Consider the following 14,957-nt stretch of genomic DNA (forward strand, 5'->3'; position numbering starts at 1 on the left):
AAGAAAACACCAAAGCCTGCAAAAAATGCTTTATTTTATTAAGATGGATTAGTCCAGGTGGCAATAATGATGAGATACTTGTGGCCAGGATAGGCTTATCTATTTGCAAGAATTTCCATGTCTTATTGTATGGTGTAAAACTTTGCTCATTTACTTTTTATCTTTTTCACCCCAAACTTCTTCTGGGTTTTCTGTGTTTTCACTATATCCCATCTCTGCTCTTCAGGTTCTAGGCTGAATCTTCTTCTGTTTTACCAGATTTGAGTCCTTTAGGTTGAAATGTTGACAATCCAGCCTTGTCTAACAGATTCTGAAAGAATTATTTTCACTTGCTGAGCTATAACTAGTAATCTCTTCTGGTCATCTGCACTGCTGTCTTACCTCTCACATCTTGTTTTTTGCAATCCTGAAGATGCTTCTCCTATCTGGCTGTGGTCAGTGGAAAGCCTGACATGCAACTCATCTGTGGTATTTTGGTCATCCTCATATATCAGGTGATGCCAAGTCTGTTTCCAGATCCATACCTAATGCTGTTTTCACAAACATCTCTGCTGCACTTTCCCTTAGCTTCATGTACCTTAGCCTTGGGTCTTGTGAGCTTAGCTCCTTATTTGTCTGATACATTCTGACAGGGCCGTATATCATGAAACTTAACTCACAGCTTTTGCGACACAGATTTGTGTTTCATAGCACTACCGCATCAGCTATTTTGGAGCCCACAGACTGACTCTACTGAGACCAGTGTCATATCAACCCTCTGTTTTCACAGCTGATGTCTGTGCCCAAATGGCTCACCCTGTTTTGCAACCACGTATGCTGCTGTAATCCACTGATCCCGTTGCACAAGTTTAACCGCATACTGTCAGTGTTCATTTAGGTACTCTTGATTTGTACTGAGAAGAGAAGCAACTCTATGTGGTTTTGGAGCAAATGGTCCTGAGGTTTGCTCACAGTTTGGGTTCTGAAACTCTAGCTGGGAATGGCCAATCGATGGGAAACAGAAGCCACTGCAGAAACTTCATGTGGACTCTGTACAGCCCTCAAATGAGAGAGCCACAGCTAGACCTTCTATAGAGATTTTTTCTAATGAACAGTGCTGGCTGTGCTGGTTCCTAATTTGAATTTAAGACTCTGAGGATCTGGGCATTGAAGGTACATGACACTTCTTTAGGGAAAGGGCTAGAGATTCTTCCCTGCTAGTAACAGTGAAAGTGCCCTGGTCTTCATGACCTAAACTGCTCTGATGCAAAGGTCAAAGGCAACAGAGTTCATGCGGCCGATAGAAAACCGGAACTGCTGTGGTTTCCATTATTGCTGAGAAGGCAGAAAATCCAGACAGGGCAATAAATGGAAGTAAGAACTAGATGCCTTTTTTTCTAGGCTCGGCTAACATTTGCTAAGAATTACCCAAGGGCAAAGGGTTCAAACATCCAAATCTAATGAAACAGTCTTTTCACTAATGGGCAAGCTGTCAGTCTGAGGAGAAGAACAACTTCTAGGTTGTTACAAATTCACCTTCCGACAGAGCTCTCTTTTGTATTCATGGTTTATTCCCCTTATCTCTGAAAACCTTTAAACCTCTGTGTCTCTAATAAAGACAAAACTATCAGAGCAGCCACAACTGCTGGAAAGGAAGGACTTTTTGCTTCCTGCAGTGAGGCTTAGCTGACCAGCTGCCTTTAATGCCTGCTTGATACTGTATTGATTCATCAGTGGCAATTATGACTGTTTCCATCTCTGTGTTTTCCAGGATGAAATACACTTTTCCTTACAGAAAAAGGCCAGAAGTAGATAGAACAACTGACATATGGGCACCCCTCTCTTTTTGCAGGTATTTTTGTCTATTTGTTAAAGTAGGACTTTGGAAACAAGGTCTCCTGGGTCCTTCATTTCACCTTCTCTATAGAAGTTTCAACTCTCCCTTTGAGGTATGGGATTTATGGCATTGTAAGGATCCTTCTCTTAACCAGGATCATTCAAAACACAGCCTCTACCTTTAAATATTTCTAAGTTTAAGACCTACATTAGAACTGTTGTTTTGTTTTTCCCTTTTTCCTTCTTCCCCCATGATGTTCATTCTTGAGGAATTCTTATTCTATGTGAATCTACCTAAGAAGATTCCTGTGACGTTCCTGGAAGATTATACTAGGAAAGCTTGACTGAAAAGAAGACCTGACTTTAGGCACTCATGACATTAGCAGCTACTGAAAATCAGCTCTGCACATTCATAAAGTACTTTTTGTTTAAAAAAAAGTCTCCCCGATACACAGTGTAATCTTCCTGAAACATTCTGTTAGTCTCCCTGACATCCCTTAATTAACTCATCTAAAGTCTTGAAGAGATAGTGAGGGAGAAAGAGAGAGTGAGGGAAGAGATACAGAGAGATTAAAGCAGCTTTGCTAGTTAGTCCAAGAGCTAGTGAGTCTCCTTCTATATCTCTCTCTTCATCTATTCAAGGCCTCATTCACTTCTCATGTGCCTCCCACTGACAGTATTGCTGCTCAAGCACACTATGCACGAATTGCCATAATGTTTTATTTTGTTATAATTGGTTTCTTTAAACCAAGGCTTTAACACCCACTGTCTCATGCCATTGCCGAGGGCATTCTGACCTGCCTTCATGTAAATTGCAGCATCCAGAAGAAATAGGGTTGTTTTTTTCTTTCTTCCCTATAGACAAGTAACATCTGTGTGAATTCACATTATTTCCTAATAGACAAAAATTGAACTTAAACGCAGCGTACATCAAGATAACAAATGACTCTTGTCGGAGGAAGTTACTGAACAGAGCTCACTGAAGTACCTCTGTTCTCTCAGCATGACATCTTTCTTTAGGGCAAACACTTTGAATGTTGTTATTATAAGGAGGCATTATAACAAAGGTACCTGTAGCGTGATGTAGTTCAGTGACTACTGACTGAGAGCACTGCACTGTTAGAGATGGACAGAGTGCTGGATGGGATCTCGGTAGACCAGTCCCATGTTGCTATGCGGTACACTAGAGCATGGTTGTATAGCGGGGATGTTGGTTCTGTGCAGCCAGAAATGCCAGGCTTTGTGTGTGTAGCATGGGCTACTTCAAGGAAAAAAAATACAGGCTTATATCAAGTGGCTACCTAATACAAACTCTCTGATCTGCTAGACAGGCATCTCCTTCAAACACTGCATACATTCCTGAGAGACTGTGTGGAGGGGAGAAGTGGCAGGTAGTGGGAGAGAAAAGAGAGAACTATGAAGACTGGCTTAGCAGCTGGAAGCCATTAGAATTTGGCAAGGTTTTTCTCCTCATTGAAATCTTGAAGCAATTAAATTAGCAGCAGCCCTAGGGGAGTGAACAGACTAAAAGCTCCTATTTCCTTGCTCTCTAGAATTAGGCCATCAGAGTCTCCAATAAGCTGCAGACCTCTGGAGGACAAAACAGCTGGGAAGACCTGGAGCTTTGCTGTTCTTAAATCTACCAGCCCTCTTCTGCAGCCTCATTCTTCAGCCTGCTGTGCTGCCAGCCTTTCCCAGCCTTTGACTCTGTGGAGCAGGTAAGCACAGTCCTAGCATGACAAGTACAGGGAATTAACTGGCTTGAGGAAAAAGGGTGAAACAGCAGTACAATTTACAGATGTAAAATTGCCCAGAACAAGGATGGTCTGCTGATGATTCTTGAGCTGCATGCTGTCCATGAGTAAATCTGGATGGTGTTGCTGGGAGCAGGCTTGGCCTGGTACAGAAGTGAGCCAGAGGTCTGATGAACCCTAGGACCCAGCTGCATGTCCCAGCCAGCCCAAAAGGGCCTGTGAGACTCCTGTGAAGCCATTGGCCTCTCTGACCTTCTACCTGCTCTCTCTATCACAGAAATAATGAAAATCTCAGACTTCTTTCTATCTCCAGAGCTGTTCAGGAACCCTTTAAAATTGTCTTTTGTTACCAAGGTCAAAATCACTGTTGGTGCAATTGTGATTGTATCCATTGGTTCTTCACAAAGCCATATCTGCAGAAAGCTACCCTGATTCAGCCAACTAGATATATCCAAAATAATAAGTGCATTAAGCAAAGCTCTTCTATTCTAAGACCTGAAAATGATTCATAAATGTTATCAGATGAGATTTATATATCTCATAAATATTATCAGATGAGATGTAATGATTTCATTCCTGAAAACTTCTAGGAACCCAACAGTACGAAAGTCCCACTACTCATACATTTTCTGCTCACACATGTTAATTACTCTACTTAACGATTGTATCTACTATAAGTTGGTGGAGTTCATTTAATTCGCATAAAGATGATTTTCCCCAAGAGATGCTGTCTGATTTGAGATGCTTTGAGATTGGTCATTACCAGATATCTAGATCAGAAGAATATTCGGTAGCTCCAAGCAGCACATCAGGAGGATGGTACCACAGGGTCACCACTTCGGAGGAGTATGTCTGACTGGGAATGGACTTGGCATGAGCAAGGCCTGCCGGAACAAAAAATATTAAGTGCAGTGAGAGGACAATCCTTATGCCTGTACAACATATAATGCTCTGTTTCCCATTATTATATATTTTCTCTTGCACCTTTAAACACAAGTAATCCCAAAGCAGTTTACAAGCAATTGACAAAGCCAGTGTCTCTGGAATACACCTCTGGGGCAGATGGGATCAAGCAGTATGCCCTGTCCTGCAGGGCAGGGAGGAGAAGGAAAGGCTGTTTTGACTGATGACACCAGGAAAAGCCCAGCTCTTACCAAAATTGCCATGGATATTTAGGAAGATCAGGCTGAGTCTGGGCTTCTAAGATTTCTATTTGAAGCCTCATATAAACTCTCAGAGCAGTAAATAGAATATTCACCTTTCAGTAGGTTTGAACTAAATCCAAAAAAATGTTGGTTCTGATTTTTGTTTGAAGTACCCAGTTTCAGCAAACTCATTTATTTGTGTGTGTGTATGCGTACATCTGTCATTTTATATTCAAACAGAATATATGTTGTTAACTCTCTGGGATAAGCTGTAGTTATTTTGCATCTTTTAAATGCTTCTAAAGCACTTTGCTCACTTACTCAAATTAAGTAGGCAACTGTGCTCTTTCCAGACTTCTGAACAGCTTCAGCCAGTTAATAAAAACCAAAAGTCCTGCTCCCAGAATTGATATTTTCCTTTCCAAAACATGTGGCACTCCTTCATCTCTGTCCTCCAAATAAGATGGGGACAAAGTGCCTTAGTTTATCCTAAAGGACATAGGAAGAAGGAGGTATTGCCTCAGCTGGCATTTGTGGTCACTGTTCCCTTGACTTCCCAAAAATCATGACAGCTGCAGAGCCAGTCACAGAAGGTCCTTGAGACACCCCAGAAGTGTGAAGGGGAAATGTGCTGGAGACACCCTAGCAATGCAAAAGGGAAATGTCCCTGTGATGGCCCAGCAAAGCAAAGGCGAAGAACTTTGCTGCTGAGCAGTGCAAATCCTGCTTCCTGTGGGATCCAAATACTATGCTAAGTGGCTTTTTTATACTGCTCAGGCTTTGCCTTTAAGAAAGCTGCTCTGGCATTGTAAGAAGGACTGAGAGTAGATATAACTCTGTAAAGGGACTTTCCCTGGAACTCAGAACTGGAGCCCTTCTTTTCCAGTCTTGTAAACTGCAAAATATCAGACCAGGAAGGAGGCCACAAACCGCTGCAGCAGGGAAGGAGAGGCTTGGAGGGTGGGCTGGAAGATGGCAATGCTCCCCTTCATTTTCATGGTCCTCCTGGCCCATCACACTGTGTCCTTTTGGGGGGCTGAGCATGTGCTCTGGGTGGTAGCTGGAGAGATGGGGTGAGAGATTTGTGCCCAGTGGGGCTGAGTTTACAGGCAGTGGGGCTGAGTTTACAGGCAGTGGGAACGGGGAGCCCACTTGGTTTCAGTGCCCTGAGCCACTTGAGTAGGCTGGTGCCTGGGAAACTGTTTACATTTTAGCCAAACTGAATCTTACCTCCATGAAGCCTTGCACAAGTCTAACGGAGTCTGGCAGCGGAGGAATGAGAGGTATGTGGAGCCCTTGGAAGGGAGGAAATTGGGAAGAGCTGTAGGAAGTACTGTAACAACAGCACTGGGGAAGAGACTTGTTGGGTACAAGGAGACTTGTTGGTCAGGGGAGATGTGTGTGCAAAATGTTAGTCTACAAAGTGGGTATCCCTTACTTGCCCCCACTGTCTGAAAGGTGTCTCGCGTATAGTTCCTTCTTCCTTTCTCTCTGAGACCTGGTCTGCTAGAGATACGGGTGCAACAACAAACTGACCCTGCAGACAAGCCAGCCAGCCATGAGGCAGGCAGAAGGACTGTTGCGAAATAGAAAGTAAACCTTTCTCTTCTGTGGCACGTATAGGAATGTACGATGGTGTGCAGTGAAGGCTTCTTAGCACCCCTTTGCAATGCGCTGCAAGCTTAGTCTGTGCTTTACCGTTCGTGAGAGATGCAGCCATCCCAAACTGGTGCCAAGAAAGCCTTTTGGCTCAGCACATTGCTGTGGACTCCACATGTCACATACTTGCTGAAGAGAGAGAGCTTGATTCTCAATTCATTCGAGACAGTTTTATGCGGCAGTAATTGCTCTGACTTAAATGAGGTTACTCCCTGCATCTATCAATGTAAAGAAAGGAAAGACTGGACTGACCACAGAAATACTTTCCTGAAGTTCAGTAAGAGGTTATGTTTCTATGCTTTAATTGGCTGTGGATACAGATCTATATGTATGCTAAAGCTTAGCTCTGATCAGATATACTAGCAGTTTCCAAACAGTGACTCACCAAAGTCAGCTAACTTGAGCTCGCCAAGGCAACTGATGAGCAGTTCTGGGGTTTCAGATCACGGTGAAGAATGTGTTGTCAGTGGATGTAAGCCAGGCCTCGCAAGAGCTGGAACATGAACAGCTAGAAAAAGCCAACAAAAAAACTGAAATGGTTTTGGGTGACTTTGCAATGATACATTAACTCTGAACTTCAGGAGAACTCCTGGAACAAAGCAGAGACAAAGCAAGTGAGAAGCCAGTAAAAATCCTAAAAATGAGTGGAGCTGACTGAGGAGGAGAAAACTGCAGCGGGAGATGACTGCCCTGAGGCTTCCTGAGGCTTTCCGCATGGAATACTTTGGCAATGAGGGCAGTCCCTAAGTGCACGTTTTGGAAATTTAACTTTTTTTTAGAATTGGAGTATGAATTGCAGGAGCAAACGCAACTCTCCAAAACACAGACCCAACACCCAGAACAGCAGATACTCTGATCTCAGTGTTCACTGCAAAGACATAAAGCCAAGTAGAAGGAAGGGTTTAGGAGCTGAAAGTTTTGCCCATCGCAAGCAGTTGACACCAGCAGAGGGAGTGCTTTAGCCGCTGTACACCACCTCTCCCAAATACAAGCTGGACCAGTGAACTGACTTATTTGACAGTGTAAACTGCTAGCTTTCAAGTTGGGAGAAAACACAGAGACCTGATTTGAACAGACAGATAGAGCAAATTAGAGCTGATGAATGAAGCAAGCAAGCAGGAAAGCAAGCAAACAAGTAAGCAATACCTAACTCCTATCAGAGTGGCAGTATAAATAAGCCTAGTGTAAAATAAAAACTGGTGTGGGCAGAAACAAAGTATGAAATTGGATAATGGTTAGAAAACAAAACACAATGCAAGTAAATAGACTTCACCAGAGAAAAGACATTTTTCATCAGAAGCTTAACCTGAAGAGCAGGAAGACCAGTGACACCCATAGGTCAGTTTTCTACCAGAAAAGTGTCCCTGCAATATTCTGCACACTTACATCATAGCTGGTGGGAAGCACTCAGAGAAAAACCAAACAGTATGTGCCAGCAAAAATGAAGCAAGCTAGATGACCCTCCCAAAGGAACAGTAAATCATTTTGAAGTTCAATTCCTGCTGACAGTGAGGATTTTGGACACAAAAGCAGAGCAGCTGGCAAGTATTTCCTCACACAAATGCCAGCGACTACATGTTACAGTCGTGTACTCAATGTCCTTTACAAGCCTGCCCTGGTAGCAGAGCCCTTGAGGTCTCTGCCAAAACTGCAATACGGGGATCTTGGACACATCTGAGCACTGAGGATGTTTAAAATCTGGGGCCCCAAGAAACTTCACTAGAACTGGTATTGCTTAACAATTATCTGGAAGAAGATGTGAACAAGGTGGCAGCATTTGAAGATGACAGAAGTATTTAGATTAGCCAAGATAAGAAGTGACAGTGAGGAACTTCAGAGAGATCTGACAAAGCCAGATGAATAGGCAGTCTGATAAGATACAAAGTTATTGTTGACAGCTGTAAGATAAATTAACTGAAGCTACTCAGGAAAAGGACCTAGGCATTCACTGAGGACATCTGCATTAAAACCTAATCTCAGTGTGCAGCAGAAGTCCTAAAAGTTAATTAAATTGTGCAGATGTCTACAAAGGAGGGTAGGAGACTATTATAATACTAATCTACAAAGTAATGGTACATCTTCAGTTGTGCTCAATTCCAGTCAAGCTATCCCCCAAAAAGCTTTAGCAAAACCAGGAATGATTTAATTGACTGTAAATATGAAGACAGTTCCAGATGAGGAGGGAGTGAGATTTGAGAGCTTTTATTTAGAGAGATGAATAACGTATTCTAATGATAAGAGAATACAAATTTGTGTGGAGACAGATTTGCTTGCCACAAGATGTCATTGTTTACAAAAGCTGAATGTCCTCTTGCAGGCTCAGGAAATGGGAAGAGGGACTTAAGCTGAAAAATGGCTTTGGAGAGTTAGTGAGAGGGAGGTTATTACATCTTTATCAAAGACAGCTTTTCTTCAAACTGTTTGTCATATATGGAATGAATAAATATTAGTAACTTTTAGATGTTTTAAGCATTGCAGCAATTTACAATGATCATACATAGTGGAAAATAATGTATTTCTCATGCTTTAAGGGATACTAGTCTTCTAAGAGCTCACCATAACACTGTGAGACTGAAGTCCTCCAGGATGCTGGGCCATGTACTGTGCCAGATCTGTGTGCTAAATAAAAGAAGATAACTTGAGGCAAAGCTACTAGCATAAAATGCTTCTACTAACAATGCCTGTTCTGTAAATAGAAAAAAGTATACAACCACTACATACAAAGGATTCTCTTTCATCTTAGTGAACATCTGATCTGATGCAGCATATGAGGACGTGCTTAAGTATTGGGTCAAATCAGGGGGCTGGCTGACCTGTTATTTCACCCTAACAGTTTGTGGCCTGAAGCTGATAGTTAGCAGAATTCATACTTGCACCAGAGTTAATCATAAAGCTACAGTAAGAATACATAGCCCATATGTTTTCCTCATAATTTGGTTGATAGCTATTAGCAAAAGTAACAGAAGTAGCAAAGACTCATATTGAGAACTTATTTATTGGCATCTTGCCTCCCCATGAGAGAAACGTATAGCTTGGCCATGGTGAGCCGCTGCAGCCAGTGCCAAATTTGACACTAACTGGGATGTGAGCTAGTATCACTATGCCTTATCCTTGCTGTGGCTCAGTAACCATACTTTTACTGTGTTGTCAAGTCAGTAATGGAGGTAAATAGTTTCTGCCATCCTAGTGGAGAGAACATGTGGAATCATTTTTGTGTACAGCTGTTGCATAAGCAGAAACAAAAAAGTAAGGCTGCATGGATGGAAAGCAGGACACCAAGAAAGAGAAGTGAACAGTGCACTAAAGGATAACAACTTGTTCCTTTGTACATGTCCCATAACGCAACAAATTCATTACACAGCCACTGGTTTCTTCCCGGTACTTCATAGCAAGCTGGAAAAAGAGCAACTCGCCATGTATTCAAAGACAAATGTTAGAGTCTCCTTGGTCTGGATAATGTCATGAAGGAGTACAATGTTGGCATGTTTCAAACACTTGAGAAGAGAAGCTGTGGAAAAACAAAAGGAAGAGCAGGCTCACCACTGCTGGTGGAAGTGGAAGGAGACAGTGCATGCAGCCAGTTAGTGAAGATAAAAACTGGGAGCAATGGTCCCAGCTTGGGAGTTCTGTAAGAAGCGGCAGCTACTGAACCTGGAGCTTCTTAGAGAAGCAACCATTAGTGCTCTGGATTTGGCAGGAACCCGTCTCTCTCTCAGAGGTAGGATCTTGCCTCTGTCAGAGATAGCAGTTCCCAGTTCCCAGGTGTCAGCTTCTCAGCTGAGAACAAACCATTTCTTCGAGGCAAATGCAGTGGGAGGCAGGGACTGGGAGCTGCCGCAGAGTCAGAACTCAGCACTGGCCCCAGGGCCTGGCCCAGAGCTTCCTATTCCCTCCCATCTGCCTCCCAGGAGATGCCCTCAACAGGGGCAGCTGGCAGGCCCCGTAGCAGAAAGGTAGGTTTTTATCATCTTCCAGCTTCACAGTATCAGGGTACAAAAATCTGCTGACAGAAATTGCTGTAGATGCTCCACTGAATTTAGGTCTGTGCTTTTAGTTTTGTGAAAGTGTATTGTCACTTTCTCTAATTTAAAGCTCAAAGAGATGAAGCTACTGAGTGAACAGTAACTTGTTTGTATTTATACAACTTTGGCATGTTTTTTCTGTTGGCCTAGCCATCTGAAAGCATCATTGCAACTGTGTGGCCCTGGTCCTTAATTACTGGCACGCCTTTTCCAGGCTTCAGCGCAGCCATGGTGCGGTGCTGGCGGGGGCTGCACACTGAAGAGCCTCTGCCCCTGTACAGACCACGGGGCACTGGCTGATGCTGAGAGAGAAGCTACAGCCCTCTGAGCCAGGCCTTTCAGCCTTGCCGTAGGTTTCTCGTGTGAGAGCAGGCTCCAGCTGACATGCTCATGAAGGCAGTTTCTCAGTATTAAGTCTTGACTGCTAAGATCGTCTGTGGGAAAAGAACATGCGCAGCTTCCTCATTTTGCACCCTGGCCAAATAGCTATCAGACTCACGGCTCTGCCGTAAGCTTGAGACAACAGGTACTGCAGCTCTGTAAAGAGGGAAGCGGTGGAGCTGGGATGGCTCTGCCTGTGTATCCCTGGCACTACTAAAGAACTAGCTGTTACACCGAAGATGTGTGCAGGCAGAAGCCACAAAGCTCAACAAAGACAGGGGTCCTGACTCCAGATTTTAGTCCAGCTTCTGGCACAGCAGCATAGTCTCAGAGCGGCTTGAGACTCACCCTCCCCTGCTGATTAAAACCAGATTAGCATACTGTCAGACCACCCAGTGGTAAAAATTTCATCCAGATAAAGCATGGGCATGCAATCTCATTTCTGCTGAATTAGCCAAAGCACACAATGCAGAACTTGTGCTGGCTGTGGGAGGGCGGATGACTTTTGGTCCTGGATAAAAGCTGCTTTTTGTTTTTTCAAACATCTACAAAAGATGTTTGAAGAGCTTTGGGCTGGCAGAGCAAATTTATACTGGATTAGCACTCTCTATCTTGTGACCATAACAATTTCATCTGGTTGTAAAAGCCCTGCAGCCACATTTACTGTATTACGGAGCTGTGGCCTACGCCTATGCCAATATTGAGACTGCTGAGCAGTATGGGATACCTGCTCCAGCATAGGTCCTGGGAATGGCACCGAATGTAAATTAGTTCTTGCACAGAGCTTGGTACCGCTGCAGCTAAACTGCCTCTGGTACTGGCACTAGTTCGTTTAGCTAGTGCCAATATGTCCCCAGTACCCTGTAGTATGAACCTGAAATACGCTCCAGGCTGCACCTAGTTGCCTATGAACCCAGTAAAGATACTCTGGTTAAACCCCATTTGCTATGGAAAGGCGCTGCTACTCTGGCTCTGTGAAACCTTGAAATCTCCACGTGCAGCTTGAGCCAGTTGCCAGCTCTGCCGCCCCAGAGGAGCAGCACGGAGGGTCCACAGTGAGGTGGAGGAATGAGCCTGCTGGGCCTGAGTCAGGCCTCTGGGAACAGCCCCTCACGTGCTCCCTTCTCCAGGCCCCTGCTGGGGTGTCAGGTGCTACAGCCAGACCCGAGCTTTAAAAGCACTTCATTTCTGTGGGGCTCCTGGGGTGAAGCAGTTCTTTGTCAGTGGCGTGCCATTCCTCCGGCGTAGCAGGGAGTGCACCAGGTTAATAAATCTTGTGCTTTGTTTGCGCAAGTGACTTACATTGTAAATTTGAGGTGTCAGATGCCGCAAAGCTCAGCAGTACACAAAAGATCTATTTAAAGTAGCCCCTCCATAGGATCACTGTTATTTTCTCCCATAGTGAATGAAGTTGAAGGCTCTCAGCCTGTTTGGTAGAGCATGCTAAAGGGGCACTGGTCTTTAGAGCATCATTAGTTCTAAGTAGGTAAAGTTTTTAAGGTTTATTGTACTGGTGGGCTAGGAGCATAATGCAGAGCGAAGACACCACAGCAAATGAGTTTCAAGGAAACCATTAACACAAGCCATTCTGCAAATAAGCATATTTAGGCATCTCTCTGCTTTCATCCAGAATTCGACTAAGGACTTTGTAACCTTTCTTATCTTAATTACACTGGTGTAAATCTGGAGCTGGTCCACTAACCTCTCTGGTTATTCTGGGTTTCAAATGGAGTTGACTGACATCAGAGTTTTGACCCCTTCCTCGTGGTAGGACTGCTCTATGAATGCTGGGACATCTGCTCTCCAGCACTCGGTGGTGACAAAATTAGCTCCAGCTTTGAACAGCAATAAGAAGTGGAAAACATAAAAATGTGTGACCCCTTACATTCACAGCTCTCACTAATAGCAGACAACAGACTAGCACAAAGGTTGCGTATTTCTGTGTAAGGAAGATACTGGATTAGGATCCTCTTGAGATTGTGAAGCAGACAAAAATAGAAGGCTTAATCAACCAAGCAGTTTGTGGAGTTATGTCTGTAGGGACACGTAAAAATGTACAAACAAAATCTAGGCACTTAAACAAAATCATTTCTTCCCCAAAGAAATTGAGAAAGCTGCAGATGCTTTGCCCAGTGCTCCATGAAGTCACCTGACAAAAACCATTTCTCACTAGGCTGAAATGGTAAAAGTTATTAAGCACCAATTTTATCTGGAAATGTTTCTCTTCAAGCTGGGATTTGTTATGCTCCAGATATCAGCTGCCATCATACAGAAAGTGGCACCATCTGTGATACCAACAGGCAAAGACCTCTTCGTAAAGGGCACTTGAGTCCACAACCGCCCACTGCAACAGCAGCAAAAACCGCTGTGCAGTGCTAGTTCCTAGGGGACCTGGCTTATGATGGTGGGTCCTCAGCCTGACATTGGTAGAGAGAATAGCAGTGTAGCCATGTCCTGGTTGAAGCCAGCTTGCTTCAGAGGCCTCTGAGTTAGAACGGTGGGCTCTGTCTATGCTTAATGGAAGGAGCACGATTCGGAGCTCAGCTGGGCAAGCACACCATCTGTAAATCCTTCCTCTTTGCACTAGCCGCCTGGGGAGCCCATGGCCAATACACGTTACAGGTGTTGCAGTCAGGTGTTTAAAGCTGAATGGAATGAATCTGAGCCTGTTTCAATATCGAACACCGAGACAGCAAAAAGTGATTTCTAGAAATGGTTAACTCTGAGCTGAGCAGCCCTTGCACAGTTCATTGTTGATACCTAGCGAGCGATTCTGTTAGCAGGCAGCTCTGTGACAGAGGACCGAGATGAGCCTCAGGGCAAACCACCCATAGGAACAGCTATTTGCTGCCCCTGTGACTAATGGCACAATTTCTGTTCCTCTCTTATAAAGAGGGTGGGGGAAAACAGTGCATGAGACTGACTCTCTTGCCCCTCCAGGGTCTTCTGCCACACCAGGTTCACCAGCCTATGAGCACTGGATCCATTAAGAAATTCACTGCAGTGAAGCTACATGACGTCAGTGCAGTTATATCCATACAAGCCCCTAATGCAAAGGCGAGCATAGCACGGGGCGAGGGAGGTGAACTCTGTGTTGGAACAGAATCGAGGTTAGTCCAGCCCTGCCTGGGAGCAGGGTGTCACTGAAGGTGAATTCTGACTGCACGACAGTCAGTGCAGGTCATCCAGGGACTGCTGTGGAGAGTGAATTTTATATATATCAGCATAGGTGTGATTTTCCTTATATAACCAGCATCTGAAATACAGACAAGGAGGGAAAGCTTCTCTCTTATACAGCCGTAAAGGGCAGGGCATTAGCTAGGCATAAGAATTCAAGCAGAATCATGCCTGTTAAAGAGAGTCTTAAACATGATACAAAAACACAGAGGTTGAAAAGATGGCCCCTCTTTTACAAGCCTGATAAGAGACTTTATTATATGTACTGTGTTTCCCATAGGCAGCATGTTTTGTTGCTCAGAACGTGCAATCAGGAGCCCAGAGACTGTGCTTGTAGCCCAAGTTCTGCCACTGACTCTCCACACAGCTGGGACAAAGCATCATCTTCCTGTTTCTCAGTGCTCTAGCTGTGAAAGAAGTGGTCATAATCTCATTCACAAGGGCAACCTTGTGCTCCTAAAACCTTTGCTGGCAAACAGAATGACAATTCACTATGAAGCAGACCTGTCAAGTCACATACATTTGGTGGGAGACTCATTCGGCAGGCCCCTGCCACATGCCCCCTGGCTCTACAGCCTGCATCTCATGCATTTGGGACGCAGAGGGGCAGTACACCCTGCAGGCTGCCTCTCGTCCAGGATCTCCTGAGTGAATACACCAGCAAGCAGGTTCCCCCTCCCTCCATCACATGCTCACCTACCCAACACTAAAAACATCCTTCCTGAGGCATAAGGAAACTGAGAGTTTTGGAGAAGCACAGCCCTGTACATAGAGTAAGCAAGAAAGGATTTAGGAAGCTGTTGTGTGGAGTTTTCTTCAGATTAAAACACTCTTTGAAAATGATGTCCCTCATTCTTCACGGATGTTTGAAGAGGCTCTTTATTTCTTAGCTTCCCAGATGGCTGTAAAGGGCAATCCCTCCTCTGCCTCCAGGCTGAAAACTTTCAATGCCACCAACGGGCGGTTGATCCTGTCAGGTCAGAAAAGAAGGCGACACAAAACAC

The 14,957-nt window shown here is 44.3% G+C and overlaps 1 protein-coding gene across 1 annotated transcript in view; it reads right to left on the bottom strand.

Moving 5' to 3' along the window:
• CDK15 (cyclin dependent kinase 15) overlaps nucleotides 1–14,957 on the bottom strand; it is a 40,363-nt gene that overhangs the window by 23,426 nt on the left and 1,980 nt on the right. The window contains 6 exon segments of the mRNA XM_067298615.1: nucleotides 4,333–4,453; nucleotides 6,759–6,800; nucleotides 6,803–6,881; nucleotides 8,930–8,992; nucleotides 9,787–9,883; nucleotides 14,846–14,923. Coding sequence (XP_067154716.1) covers nucleotides 4,333–4,453; nucleotides 6,759–6,800; nucleotides 6,803–6,881; nucleotides 8,930–8,992; nucleotides 9,787–9,883; nucleotides 14,846–14,923 — 480 coding nt within the window.

Source organism: Apteryx mantelli, chromosome 6 (assembly GCF_036417845.1).
Source record: "Apteryx mantelli isolate bAptMan1 chromosome 6, bAptMan1.hap1, whole genome shotgun sequence".
Classification (NCBI taxonomy): domain Eukaryota; kingdom Metazoa; phylum Chordata; class Aves; order Apterygiformes; family Apterygidae; genus Apteryx; species Apteryx mantelli.